At 45.2% G+C, this 15,192-nt stretch overlaps 1 protein-coding gene across 1 annotated transcript in view; it reads right to left on the minus strand.

Annotated features, from left to right (window-relative positions):
• LOC124018460 (neuron navigator 3-like) overlaps positions 1–15,192 on the minus strand; it is a 251,192-nt gene that overhangs the window by 3,312 nt on the left and 232,688 nt on the right. Inside the window, 9 exon segments of the mRNA XM_046333787.1 lie at positions 2,016–2,219; positions 2,351–2,469; positions 2,998–3,194; positions 6,043–6,114; positions 7,314–7,468; positions 7,656–7,891; positions 9,689–9,857; positions 10,093–10,188; positions 10,672–10,769. Coding sequence (XP_046189743.1) covers positions 2,016–2,219; positions 2,351–2,469; positions 2,998–3,194; positions 6,043–6,114; positions 7,314–7,468; positions 7,656–7,891; positions 9,689–9,857; positions 10,093–10,188; positions 10,672–10,769 — 1,346 coding nt within the window.

Raw genomic sequence — 15,192 nt, forward strand, 5'->3', positions numbered from 1 at the left:
CAGTAATGTGTTGAGGATTAAGTGGCCAACAGAGAAAGCCCATTCCTATTCAACTCCCCAGGAATCGCCTGCCATACGGTTTATCACGCACAAAGTGGAATTAAAGTGTAGTCATCCGAATAACGAGCTGCTGACATTTCAGAGCTTAATGGGTTGTGTGTGTGTGTGTGTGTGTGTGTGTGTGTGTGTGTGTGTGTGTGTGTGTGTGTGTGTGTGTGTGTGTGTGTAGTGTGTTTAAATCCCCCTTTGTCTTTTCTTCTTTCAAAAGACAAGGTCATCTGCTGTCTCGTTTGTTATTGGTATCCTTGGAAACGAGCTTCCACCTTTACTCACCGATGAGTCTTTTTTTGTTGTTTATTATTTCTTATTATTATGTCCACCAACATGGTCTCCTTCATGTTACTTCACTTAGCTTCAGGAAACATAAAACTCTCTTAGCAAACTTTTCATACGACTCTATTTTACATATCACTGTACAAATAAAACTGTCATTCAAATCAGCATTAGAATTATCTATCAGAGTTAGAACATGCCTGTGATTTCAGTCTTCATAATGTTTTGAATTTTTTTAAATTTGACCTTTATTTAACTAGGCAAGTCAGTTGAGAACAATGATGGCCTAGGAACATTGGGTTAACTGCCATGTTCAGGGGCAGAACGACAGATTTTCACCATATCAGCTCTGGGATTCGATCTAGCAACCTTTCGGTTACTGGCCCAACTCTCTAACCACTAGGCTACCTGCCTCCCTGAATCATTGTGTTGTGCTGGCTCTCTAACCACTAGGCTACCTGCCTCCCTGAATCATTGTGTTGTGCTGGCTCTCTAACCACTAGGCTACCTGCCTCCCTGAATCATTGTGTTGTGCTGGCTCTCTAACCACTAGGCTACCTGCCTCCCTGAATCATTGTGTTGTGCTGGCTCTCTAACCACTAGGCTACCTGCCTCCCTGAATCAGTGTGTTGTGCTGGCTCTCTAACCACTAGGCTACCTTCCTCCCTGAATCATTGTGTTGTGCTGGCTCTCTAACCACTAGGCTACCTGCCTCCCTGAATCATTGTGTTGTGCTGGCTCTCTAACCACTAGGCTACCTGCCTCCCTGAATCATTGTGTTGTGCTGGCTCTCTAACCACTAGGCTACCTGCCTCCCTGAATCATTGTGTTGTGCTGGCTCTCTAACCACTAGGCTACCTGCCTCCCTGAATCATTGTGTTGTGCTGGCTCTCTAACCACTAGGCTACCTGCCTCCCTGAATCATTGTGTTGTGCTGGCTCTCTAACCACTAGGCTACCTGCCTCCCTGAATCATTGTGTTGTGCTGGCTCTCTAACCACTAGGCTACCTGCCTCCCTGAATCAGTGTGTTGTGCTGGCTCTCTAACCACTAGGCTACCTGCCTCCCTGAATCATTGTGTTGTGCTGGCTCTCTAACCACTAGGCTACCTGCCTCCCTGAATCATTGTGTTGTGCTGGCTCTCTAACCACTAGGCTACCTGCCTCCCTGAATCATTGTGTTGTGCTGGCTCTCTAACCACTAGGCTACCTGCCTCCCTGAATCATTGTGTTGTGCTGGCTCTCTAACCACTAGGCTACCTGCCTCCCTGAATCATTGTGTTGTGCTGGCTCTCTAACCACTAGGCTACCTGCCTCCCTGAATCATTGTGTTGTGCTGGCTCTCTAACCAATAAGTCTATATTTTCTGGACCACTGAAGTGTTGCTCAGTTCTAGGACTCTAAAACTGAAGTAAAACTAAAGTGCTGAAAGAAGGGTTCAGGGCGGAAACTTAATTCAATAATGTTCAATAATGTCTAACGATGCTCCGAAACATATTTGAAGGAAATTAAATAATGGGACAGGAAAAGGTGCAACACTCGCTCACCATTAAAGACACGTAGTTTTATTAGACAAGCTTAAAAGACTGACGTTTCGACAGTCAATGGTCTTCTTCAGAAATGAGAAATCCCCGTACTGGACCTTCTTTCAGCATTTCAGGGCTTTGTTTTAATTTCTCCTTACCAGTGGGTCTCCTTCCGTGTCACTCTGTGACACTTGTTTGGAGGAGGCGCCCTCTTTGGAGGAGCTGTAGCCGTCATAGCCCACGTCCTCTGGCCGTAACTGGAGCAGGGCCTGGCTGTCATGCTGCAAGGAGGCAGATCTCCAGGGGTAGGTGTCCTTCACCCACTTGGACGGGTCCTCCCACGCCGCCCTCTTGCCGTACAGCTGTAATGGTGGCCACAAAACGAGAAATGAGTTAAGCGAAAGGAGAAATCATAGATGCTGATGACAGGGGCAACTTCACCCTACACCGGTACCCCTCTACTTTGTGTCTTTTGACCTCTGTCTGTACCCACCTGGAGCCCTTCTCTGACGGCTTCCAGCAGGTAAGGCACCAGGGAGTAGTTCCATAGGTCAGTGAACCACACCCGCGAGCCATCTGCATCCATGGGGCAGGACAGGAAGAGCCTGGGACCTGAAGGCAGAACACAACACATTCCCTGTGTTTTGTGGGGTCAGAGACAATTCATGCTTGATTGGAAAATGTGGTCGGAGGCGCAGTACGGATGGTGTGACGCAGAGGCTAAATTGAGCTCTGTACCGCATCGCCGTGCGCCTCTTAAATGTTGTAATAATCCGGAGGGCTCTGTATAGCGCCGCATTGACATGATTGGTTGATGGTACATGGGGACGACAGGTTCTGCATAAACACAAACTCACTTCCTAGACAACAGCTCTGTGCTGCTCAGCGAAGAGCAAGAAGTATGAATGCCCTGACTTCTGCAGAGGCCATATCACTGTAAATGCTGCTCGGCCAATGCAGACGTCTGATTGACCATGTAGCACCTTTCAGTTTGAGCAACGCATTACCTCACATAGCCAAAGTCACAACACCAAAATACACTTATTGTGTGCAATGTTCACAATATCATTAGAAATATGTGAACTCAAAGTGTGTGTGTGTGTGTGGGAGGGGGGAGGGGGGGGGGGTGCATTGTCTAACCGATGGTGACGTCTGAGGAGCTGTGGGCCTCCAGGAAGCCGTTGAGGTGCTGCCACGTCTTGGGAATCCAGTCGATGACCTTGATGAGGTCATTGCTGCGCATGTTCCTGTTGATCTCCGTCTCCATCAGCTTCCTGCGCAGAAATCGGCCCAGGAAACCCTTGACCGGCTCTGTGTGGTTGGCACACAGCACCCACCTGGAGACAGGGGAAGAGGATGACGAGACAACATGTATGACATCACACTCTATGGAGCACCTGTGATGGAATTGGAGGCTACATGATTCCGGTAGACCTGAAATGATTGGATGTGGTGGTTATTCCAATCAGCCTATGGAAAGAAAAGATGGAGCATCAAGTTTCTTATACCTAGATCCAATTCTTTCAGATCAGTGACTAGAGAATGGCACTAGAGGTCGATTTGGAATTCAACATTAGGGAAATTCCATGCAAGTTTGGCCCAAAGATAAGGGCCGTTTGGGGGATGGATGTTTGGCATATATTTGAAATCTGTATCCCAAATAAAGCCCCATTGGTGATGACTGCTCTGTTGTCATACTAAAGATGACTGCTCTGTTGTCATACTAAAGATGACTGCTCTGTTGTCATACTAAAGATGACTGCTCTGTTGTCATAATAAAGAGGACTGCTCTGTTGTCATAATAAAGAGGACTGCTCTGTTGTCATAATAAAGAGGACTGCTCTGTTGTCATAATAAAGAGGACTGCTCTGTTGTCATAATAAAGAGGACTGCTCTGTTGTCATAATAAAGAGGACTGCTCTGTTGTCATAATAAAGAGGTCTGCTCTGTTGTCATAATAAAGAGGACTGCTCTGTTGTCATAATAAAGTGGACTGCTCTGTTGTCATAATAAAGAGGACTGCTCTGTTGTCATAATAAAGAGGACTGCTCTGTTGTCATAATAAAGAGGACTGCTCTGTTGTCATAATAAAGAGGACTGCTCTGTTGTCATAATAAAGAGGACTGCTCTGTTGTCATAATAAAGAGGACTGCTCTGTTGTCAGTTGTCATAATAAAGAGGACTGCTCTGTTGTCAGTTGTCATAATAAAGATGACTGCTTGTTCTGAGGCTTGCACTCTGGTTTGATCATTCCATATTGTAATTCCGACTCAGTCAGGAAGACCAGTATCAGCGTGGAGGTTGAGCCACATTTGGCCTCATGGCATTTTATGAAGTGCTGGGTTGTTTCCTGTACCTTCCATGGTGACAGTGTGATGTAAATGTTAATCAATGAATGTCAGTGTGATTTTGCATGCACCCAATGACAAATATATCTGTCGCCTCATTAGTCATGTAATTATCTTCTCAAATATGTCACGTCTAAAATGAGGTCAGGTGTGTAAGGCCTAAAATGATATCAGGTCAAATTAGCAAAACTCATTAGCCAAGTTTAAGATGCACTATGCATGAATCACTCCGCCATGGCCTGTTTAGAAACATTATAATAGTTAACCTAATTTCAGTTTATGTAACAAAACCAGCAAGTATAGTGTAGAGAATCATTGTATCATCTAAACTGCTGTGAAATATTTTCCATAACCAAACATATTGTATTGTCAGCTGTTTGAAGCTGGTGGACAAAACCAAATTTAAAGACGCAAAAACTAAACTTAACAGGAAGCATAGAAATGGCTCATATAGAACTTACTTTAATTTACAATGACAGATCTATAGAAATATTTATTATGTGAATTGTCAGGTCACCCAAGTCGACTGACTTCATGGTTTGAAAGACACCCACACAGTAGACCTGGTGGTGGTATTATTGTTTCTACTAGTGGAAGCAGGAATAAAATGTTGATTAAATACTGTACATAATCACAATGTTCTTATTGGTAGTTTTACTATTGACTATTGATTCATTTTTAATTGAGTTACTGTTATATTTTTTATAGTCACCCTTTTAAAAATAACACAGCGCATCTGATTGTTGAAAAAGGCTCCAAGCCAAACTGGGAAGAATATTCTCAGATTCTGATCCTACCAGTGTCCGATGTACAACAGAACCAGCCACACTATCATATGTTTTGGGGCTGTCACAAACTGTCAGGTTTCTGGGAATTCATATTTCAATGTTTCTCTGATATATATGACACTGTTATAGATCCGTCTCCCCTTACAGCCCTTTTTTGGAGTACTGCCCATTGGTGTCAAGAATCCATCGGACACTTGCTTATACAACTCTTTTAGCTAGACGGCTAATACTACAGAACTGGAAGATGGCAGCTCCCCCATCTTATAAATATTGGGTGGGAGATGTGTTGTGTTCTCTGAAACTAGAAAACATTAAATACAATACGTGTGGGAACCCCAAACTGTTTTATGAGACTTGGGCTCCATGCCGGTCTTTAAACAGTCCATCCTCTGATGGCATTCATATTAACACTAAAATAAGTCTCTATTTCACCCCCCTGTGAATTAAGGGATGGATGAGCATTTCTTTGGGGTGGTTTTGTTTGGGGGGGGGGGGTCATTAAGGTTGATGTGCCTATTGATTCTTATTGAATGTGACCTGCCTTGTTCATCTTGCTCAGTCAGAGACTAAAATGTGAGTTTGTTTTGCCCTGTTTTTGAAATGTTTTCTTTTGTTCACGCTTACATAAAATTATTCTATATTTTTAAATCATTGTAAACTTTATTTTTGGTCCAGTGGATGGTTGGGTGATTCCCCCCCCCATCCCTTGTCTGTTTACAGGAACAATGGTGAGGTGTGTGCTCTGTCCCTGTACTACAGATGGCCCGTTAACCTTGGTAGCCTGGTGTGTTTAACTAGTCCAAAGTACGGTATCTTTAAAGCTATTCTCCTTTTTCTTTCTAGTTGAGTATATTATTTATATTGTTTTGAGTTGTCATGTGTAAAACTGAATAAACAGAGTTTTCAAAAAAAGAAAAAGGCCCATAATAATGTTAGTTAGCAAGAATCTGCTTGAATATGTTTTCTGTACAGGGAAAACAATATGTTGAAAGCAAAGAGCAGAGGAAGCTTTTGAATCGTGGTTTGAGTGTTGGTGAAGGTGCACATACCTGAAATTGTGGTGAAGCTCAAGGTTGGGAGAGGAAGACACTCCCTGGTTCATGGTTCCAATCACATACGGGCTGCAGACAAGACAGAACAATTATACTGAGGACAGTGCAGTTTACGTACCAGGGCCAGGCAATAAGGATATTTACCTTGCCTTTCACAACAGTGATTGTGCTTATCAGGGAACAGTAGGTAAACTATCTTGAATAGAATACGAATTGCATTATCTTGTAATGAGAAATGGTTGTTGGTATAGAATCCCCGTGTTCACATTAACTCTAACTGTTGCATTTGAGTTAAACACCATCATCATCCCCACCACCACCCCCAACATCATCCCCATCATCATCCCCACCACCACCGCCAACATCATCCCCACCACCACCCCCATCATCATCCCCACCACCACCCCATCATCATCCCCACCACCACCCCCAACATCATCCCCATCATCATCCCCACCACCACCCCCAACATCATCCCCATCATCATCCCCACCACCACCCCCATCATCATCCCCACCACCACCCCCATCATCATCCCCACCACCACCCCCAACATCATCCCCATCATCATCCCCACCACCACCCCCTCATCATCATCCCCACCACCACCCCCATCATCATCCCCACCACCACCCCCATCATCATCCCCACCACCACCCCCATCATCATCACCACCATCATCCCCACCACCACCCCCATCATCATCCCCACCACCACCACCATCATCACCCCCATCATCATCCCCACCACCACCACCATCATCATCCCCACCACCACTCCCATCATCATCCCCACCACCACCCCCACATCATCCCCACCACCACCCCCATCATCATCCCCACCACCACCACCATCATCACCCCCATCATCATCCCCACCACCACCACCATCATCACCATCACCACCATCATCCCCACCACCACCACCATCATCATCACCACCATCATCCCCACCACCACCACCACCACCACCATCATCCCCACCACCATCCACCACCATCATCCCCACCACCACCACCACCATCATCCCCACCACCACCACCACCATCATCATCCCCCCACCACCACCACCCCCCATCATCATCCCCACCACCACCACCATCATCATCCCCACCACCACCACCACCACCCCCATCATCATCCCCACCACCACCACCACCCCCACCATCATCACCCCCATCATCATCCCCACCACCACCACCACCATCATCACCCCCACCATCCTATAGCGGCTAGACTTCCTTCCTGTGCAGGTGGAGCTATACTCACCATTTGTGGTACTTGTAGTTGAGGAATCCGTTGAAGATGTCGCTGAGTGAGCCGATGTGGTGGAGGTTGTCCAGTATGACCACGGTGGGCAGCTCCGTCTCGCTCTCCTCAGTGTTGCACTGCTCTGCCAGGCTGGATAGGTACAGACGCAGGTCCTGCACAGAAACAACACACAGTGAGCTTAAAGATGTGGCCATTATACATAAAGTGAGTGTAACTTTGTCTTTGAAATAGGACCACTGTCCTTGATACAGTACAGTGCCAAACGAGGCGATTTATAGACAAATATGCCGACTCCTTAGCGACTAGCTCCTTAATACTATTGGCTGAGCATTTTCTTACCTTGCTGGATTTCTGGTCCACGTTGAAGCTAGCCAAGTTGCTCTCCGTGACCTTTCGACCAGACTTGATGACAATGAACTCTGCCAGCTTGCTGGCCAGGAAGGACTTCCCGGTGCCGCTGGGGCCAGAGAGGATGATGCGGCGATGCTCCATGAGCAGGTTGAGGTATCTCTGGACGATGGGCTTGGGGATGAGGGTGTCAAATACCAGGCTGTCTATGCTGTTCTCCTTCACACCTGCAGGAGTAGAGACATGATTGTCTGATGATACTAGGTGCTATAATCATACAGGATATTATCATGTTAACGGTATATAACATAGCCTCTCACAGCCTGTGTTAGACTGAATACAATTCATGCCATTCTAAAACTAATGGAATGAATTGAGTTCATTCACTCAGGTAATAGCCCATAAAATATCATAATTAAATGCAGTGCGACTGTGCGACTGTGCGACTGTGCGACTGTGCGACTGTGCGACTGTGCGACTGTGCGACTGTGCGACTGTGCGACTGTGCGACTGTGCGACTGTGCGACTGTGCGATGGCTAATAAATGATGGTAACATAAAATAAATCATGAGAAATGGGAAGAGTTGATTAGTGTTTATGGTGTCAAGCATCTCAGAGTAGGAGCGCTGATTTAGGATCAGCAGAGTAACTATAATTCAGCTTCAATGACTGCAGAGTAACTATACTTCAGCTTCAATGACTGCAGAGTAACTATACTTCAGCTTCAATGACTGCAGAGTAACTATAATTCAGCTTCAATGACTGCAGAGTAACTATACTTCAGCTTCAATGACTGCAGAGTAACTATACTTCAGCTTCAATGACTGCAGAGTAACTATAATTCAACTTCAATGACTGCAGAGTAACTATACTTCAGCTTCAATAACTGCAGAGTAACTATAATTCAGCTTCAATGACTGCAGAGTAACTATAATTCAGCTTCAATGACTGCAGAGTAACTATAATTCAGCTTCAATGACTGCAGAGTAACTATAATTCAGCTTCAATGACTGCAGAGTAACTATAATTCAGCTTCAATGACTGCAGAGTAACTATACTTCAGCTTCAATGACTGCAGAGTAACTATACTTCAGCTTCAATGACTGCAGAGTAACTATAATTCAGCTTCAATCACTGCAGAGTAACTATAATTCAGCTTCAATGACTGCAGAGTAACTATACTTCAGCTTCAATGACTGCAGAGTAACTATAATTCAGCTTTAATGACTGCAGAGTAACTATAATTCAGTTCTAATGACTGCAGAGTAACTATAATTCAGCTCTAATGACTGCAGAGTAACTATAATTCAGCTCTAATGACTGCAGAGTAACTATAATTCAGTTTCAATGACTGCAGAGTAACTATAATTGACTGTTGATGGGAGCTTGGACACTACTCCTCCAGTGAAAACACAACTGTAATGCAGAGTGCTGACACAGGATTCAATGGCACCGAGTTCAGGCCTGGCCCACTACATGTTCCTGCTGGTGGCCACTGTTGTGACTATGGGAGAGAAGCGGCCATTATGACCACAGGAACATAGCAGCCAGCATGTGAGTGAAATAAAGGAAGTGTTGTCTACTTTTTTTTATAGCTCTGGTGAATAAAAATGGAAGCCGATGTTAGTCCATTTAATTAAAACATCTCCTTTGCCCCTTTAGGAGCAGTACATTGACTGAAGTGTCTGAAGTGCTTTTCAAAGTGCATGAGAGTATTGTCATGTCAGGATTAAGAAGCTTTTGGACATTCTATTTAAACCTTCTGGGGTTCCATTTTGTCATGTTTGGAAATGTGCCATCCTATAGGTATAGGTGGGTTGTTCCTGCTCAGGCCTCATGGTCAAGACTCAAGGCCCTTCCTCTATATCGGTGCTATTTTGATTTAATAAACTTTATTATCCCACCAGAGGGAAACGTGTTTGGTCATGTCCTTAAAAGGATGTAGGACGTACAGTAATACATAAAACACACAACAATAGAAACAGTGAAATGCATCATGCCGTTAGTCTGGGCCATCCTAGTACCTTTGAGGTTGACGCTGATGACGTTGTTGTCCCCCACCAGGTAGCCACAGGGCAGCATTTCAGGCAGTTCAGAGGCGTGGGCCCGCACCACATCCCCCATCCTATAGCTGACTATACTGTCTGAGTTCAGCCCCAGACTGGTCAGTGGGTCCACCCGGAACACGTACTCCTGGAGGGGAAATGGATACATTGAATTCTAAGATAAAGACACATTCTATCTAATATCTCAGTGTTTATCCATATGTTTCCACAGCAAAGATATAGTCTGTCAATCATACAGATGAAGAACCATATATCATGAGCTTTTTCTGACAAAAAAAATGTAGTGCTTCATATTTGGTTTTTCGTCTGTCGGGTTCAGTCAGTGACTGATCATATGGTGAGCAGGGGGAAGGAGGTTTTACCTTGAATAATCGTCTGATTACTCCATCTAGCACATCCCACTTGGTCTTTCCGCTCACGCCGATGGAACCAATGAGGTACTCCTGGCTTTGCATACCCTGAGTGTACGATAGGGAATTAGAAAATGTAGCATGTCAGAGACATGAATGAAAATAAGTGACAAAATTGTTGTACCGAACAGTGACATGGACTGAAATAGGTGCCAGTGTTTATTTTGGTTGCCGGTACTGTTTATATTAAGGGGCAGGAGCTCCAAAATTATTTTGATATAATATTTTACAAGAGGAACAGAAAAACTAAGGTCCTGGTACTCGGCTCCGGTGAGCTCCTGCCCAAGTCAAGCGCTGGTACCGAAACATCTGATTATACGACAGCATAAGATTCTCACATTGTTATTCTCGGCATCATATTTCATTAGCTTCCTTGGTCTTATTGGAGCCACTGTTGATTCTAGGCACCATATCTCATTAGCTTCCTTGGTCTTATTGGAGCCACTGTTGATTCTAGGCACCATATCTCATTAGCTTCCTTGGTCTTATTGGAGCCACTGTTGATTCTAGGCACCATATCTCATTAGCTACCTTGGTCTTATTGGAGCCACTGTTGATTGTGACCACAATGCGGACACTGCGCCCCTCTTTGCGTAGATTGCCCTCATAACCATCGTCCAGGAGAATATCTGTGGGCACAAACACAACTATCTATCAAGGGAAGAAACAATCTTGGGGAAAAACTAAGCGTCTGAAAAATAGAAAAGTAAAAACAAGAGCCTATATTTAATATAGAGCGGTCCTTCTGCCTTTTGAAAGACACGGTTGTCAGGTTAAAAAAGTTACATTGCTAGGAGCTACAGATATTAATTATAAACATTCTATTTTCCTCTCTCTCTACTTTATTTACATTGAACTGGGGAGGAAGGGGAACTACTTTGTATTCGGCTGGCTTGCTGGCATGCAGGCTCTGTGCAGGGGTGATAAGGGCCCTCTGCCACTCGTCTTCCCACGTGCTGCTGCTCCCAACTCACCCCCCCATCAATTAAACAGCCATAAGGTCCCCTGAGAGTGTTCTATTTTAATTACAGGACAGACGAGGAGACCAAAGGAGGACCGAACAGCACTCCACTCATCGACGAGGACGGATTCGGAGAAGAGGAGCACACAAGGTTTAATTAGTCTCTCACACACACACACACACACACACACACACACACACACACACACACACACACACACACACACACACACACACACACACACACACACACACACACACACACACACACACACACACACACACACACACACACACACACACACACACACACACACACACACACCTCTCTGAGGAGTTCTGTTCTGACGTCTGCTTGATTGATGCAGATGTTATTTCAACTTGAGGAACTCTACTTGGACAAACGTGCCTTGGTGACTCACCTTCATCCAAAAGGACTAGCACATTGTCTTCAAACTGGCCGAACAGCGTGTTGGGTAACAGTAAATATCGATTAACGCAGCGTGTTGGGTAACAGTAAAGATAGGACAACGCAGCGTGTTGGGTAACAGTAAAGATAGATCAACAGTAAAGATAGATCAACAGTAAAGATAGATCAACAGTAAAGATAGGCCAACGGAGCGTGTTGGGTAAGAGTAAAGATAGGACAACGCAGCGTGTTGGGTAACAGTAAAGATAGGCCAACGGTAAAGATAGATCAACAGTAAAGATAGATCAACAGTAAAGATAGATCAACAGTAAAGATAGATCAACAGTAAAGATAGATCAACAGTAAAGATAGGCCAACAGTAAAGATAGATCAACAGTAAAGATAGATCAACAGTAAAGATAGATCAACAGTAAAGATAGATCAACAGTAAAGATAGATCAACAGTAAAGATAGATCAACAGTAAAGATAGATCAACAGTAAAGATAGATCAACAGTAAAGATAGATCAACAGTAAAGATAGATCAACGCAGCGTGTTGGGTAACAGTAAAGATAGATCAACAGTAAAGATAGATCAACAGTAAAGATAGATCAACAGTAAAGATAGATCAACGCAGCGTGTTGGGAACAGTAAAGATAGATCAACAGTAAAGATAGATCAACAGTAAAGATAGATCAACAGTAAAGATAGGACAACGCAGCGTGTTGGGTAACAGTAAAGATAGATCAACAGTAAAGATAGATCAACAGTAAAGATAGATCAACAGTAAAGATAGATCAACAGTAAAGATAGATCAACAGTAAAGATAGGCCAACGGAGCGTGTTGGGTAAGAGTAAAGATAGGACAACGCAGCGTGTTGGGTAACAGTAAAGATAGATCAACAGTAAAGATAGATCAACAGTAAAGATAGATCAACAGTAAAGATAGATCAACAGTAAAGATAGATCAACAGTAAAGATAGATCAACAGTAAAGATAGATCAACAGTAAAGATAGATCAACAGTAAAGATAGATCAACAGTAAAGATAGGCCAACGGAGCGTGTTGGGTAAGAGTAAAGATAGGACAACGCAGCAGCTGTGGTGGATCACCTGACATGGTACTTACTCACTGCTTTAGCACACTCTGCTAACCCTGATGACCTTGCCGTGTCTGAATCCTGGCTCAGGAAGGCCACCAAAAATCAGAGATTTCCATACCCAACTATAACATCTTCCGTCAAGATAGAACTGCCAAAGGGGGAGGAGTTGCAGTCTACTGCAGAGATAGACTGCAAAGTAATGTCATACTTTCCAGGTCCATACCCAAACAGTTCAAACTACTAATTCTGAAAATTACTCTCTCCAGAAATAAGTCTCTCACTGTTGCCGCCTGCTACTGACCCCCCTCAGCTCCCAGCTGTGCCCTGGACACCATTTGTGAATTGATTGCCCCCCATCTAGCTTCAGAGTTTGTTCTGTTAGGTGACCTAAACTGGGATATGCTTAACACCCCGGCAGTCCTACATTCTAAGCTAGATGCCCTCAATCTCACACAAATCATCAAGGAACCCACCAGGTACAACCCTAACTCTGTAAGCAAGGGCACCCTCATAGACGTCATCCTGACCAACTGGCCCTCCAAATACACCTCCGCTGTCTTCAACCAGGATCTCAGCGACCACTGCCTCATTGCCTGTATCCGCTACGGTGCCGCAGTCAAACGACCACCCCTCATCACTGTCAAACGCTCCCTAAAACATTTCTGTGAGCAGGCCTTTCTAATCGACCTGGCCCGGGTATCCTGGAAGGACATTGACCTCATCCCGTCAGTTGAGGATGCCTGGTCATTCTTTAAGAGTAACTTCCTCACCATTTTAGATAAGCATGCTCCGTTCAAAAAATGCAGAACTAAGAACAGACACAGCCCTTGGTTCACTCCAGACCTGACTGCCCTCGACCAGCACAAAAACATCCTGTGGCGGACTGCAATAGCATCGAACAGTCCCCGCGATATGCAACTGTTCAGGGAAGTCAGGAACCAATACACGCAGTCAGTCAGGAAAGCTAAGGCCAGCTTCTTCAGACAGAAGTTTGCATCCTGTAGCTCCAACTCCAAAAAGTTCTGGGACACTGTGAAGTCCATGGAGAACAAGAGCACCTCCTCCCAGCTGCCCACTGCAATGAGGCTAGGGAACACGGTCACCACCGACAAATCCATGATTATCGAAAACTTCAACAAGCATTTCTCAACGGCTGGCCATGCCTTCCGCCTGGCTACTCCTACCTCGGCCAACAGCTCCGCCCCCCCCCGCAGCTCCTCGCCCAAGCCTCTCCAGGTTCTCCTTTACCCAAATCCAGATAGCAGATGTTCTGAAAGAGCTGCAAAACCTGGACCCATATAAATCAGCTGGGCTTGACAATCTGGACCCTCTATTTCTGAAACTATCCGCCGCCATTGTCGCAACCCCTATTACCAGCCTGTTAAACCTCTCTTTCATATCGTCTGAGATCCCCAAGGATTGGAAAGCTGCCGCAGTCATCCCCCTCTTCAAAGGGGGAGACACCCTGGACCCAAACTGTTACAGACCTATATCCATTCTGCCCAGCCTATCTAAGGTCTTCGAAGGCCAAGTCAACAAACAGGTCACTGACCATCTCGAATCCCACCGTACCTTCTCCGCTATGCAATCTGGTTTCCGAGCCGGTCACGGGTGCACCTCAGCCACACTCAAGGTACTAAACGACATCATAACCACCATCGATAAAAGACAGTACTGTGCAGCCGTCTTCATCGACCTTGCCAAGGCTTTCGACTCTGTCAATCACCATATTCTTATCGGCAGACTCAGTAGCCTCGGTTTTTCGGATGACTGCCTTGCCTGGTTCACCAATTACTTTGCAGACAGAGTTCAGTGTGTCAAATCGGAGGGCATGCTGTCCAGTCCTCTGGCAGTCTCTATGGGGGTGCCACAGGGTTCAATTCTCGGGCCGACTCTTTTCTCTGTATATATCAATGATGTTGCTCTTGCTGCGGGCGATTCCCTGATCCACCTCTACGCAGACGACACCATTCTATATACTTTCGGCCCGTCATTGGACACTGTGCTATCTAACCTCCAAACGAGCTTCAATGCCATACAACACTCCTTCCGTGGCCTCCAACTGCTCTTAAAACGCTAGTAAAACCAAATGCATGCTTTTCAACCGATCGCTGCCTGCACCCGCATGCCCGACTAGCATCACCACACTGGATGGTTCCGACCTTGAATATGTGGACACCTATGTGGACACCTATAAGTGCTCGTGGTCCTTCTGTAGCTCAGTTGGTAGAGCATGGCGCTTGTAACGCCAGGGTAGTGGGTTCGATTCCCGGGACCACCCATACGTAGAATGTATGCACACATGACTGTTAGTCGCTTTGGATAAAAGCATCTGCTAAATGGCATATATATAAGTACCTAGGTGTCTGGCTAGACTGCAAACTCTCCTTCCAGAACCATATCAAACATCTCCAATCGAAAATCAAATCAAGAGTCGGCTTTCTATTCCGCAACAAAGCCTCCTTCACTCACGCTGCCAAGCTTACCCTAGTAAAACTGACTATCCTCATCTCATCTCAGTTCACTGGTCACGATGGCAACACCCATCCGTAGCACACGCTCCAGCAAGTGTATCTCACT

Source organism: Oncorhynchus gorbuscha, unplaced genomic scaffold (genome assembly GCF_021184085.1).
Source record: "Oncorhynchus gorbuscha isolate QuinsamMale2020 ecotype Even-year unplaced genomic scaffold, OgorEven_v1.0 Un_scaffold_525, whole genome shotgun sequence".
Lineage (NCBI taxonomy): Eukaryota > Metazoa > Chordata > Actinopteri > Salmoniformes > Salmonidae > Oncorhynchus > Oncorhynchus gorbuscha.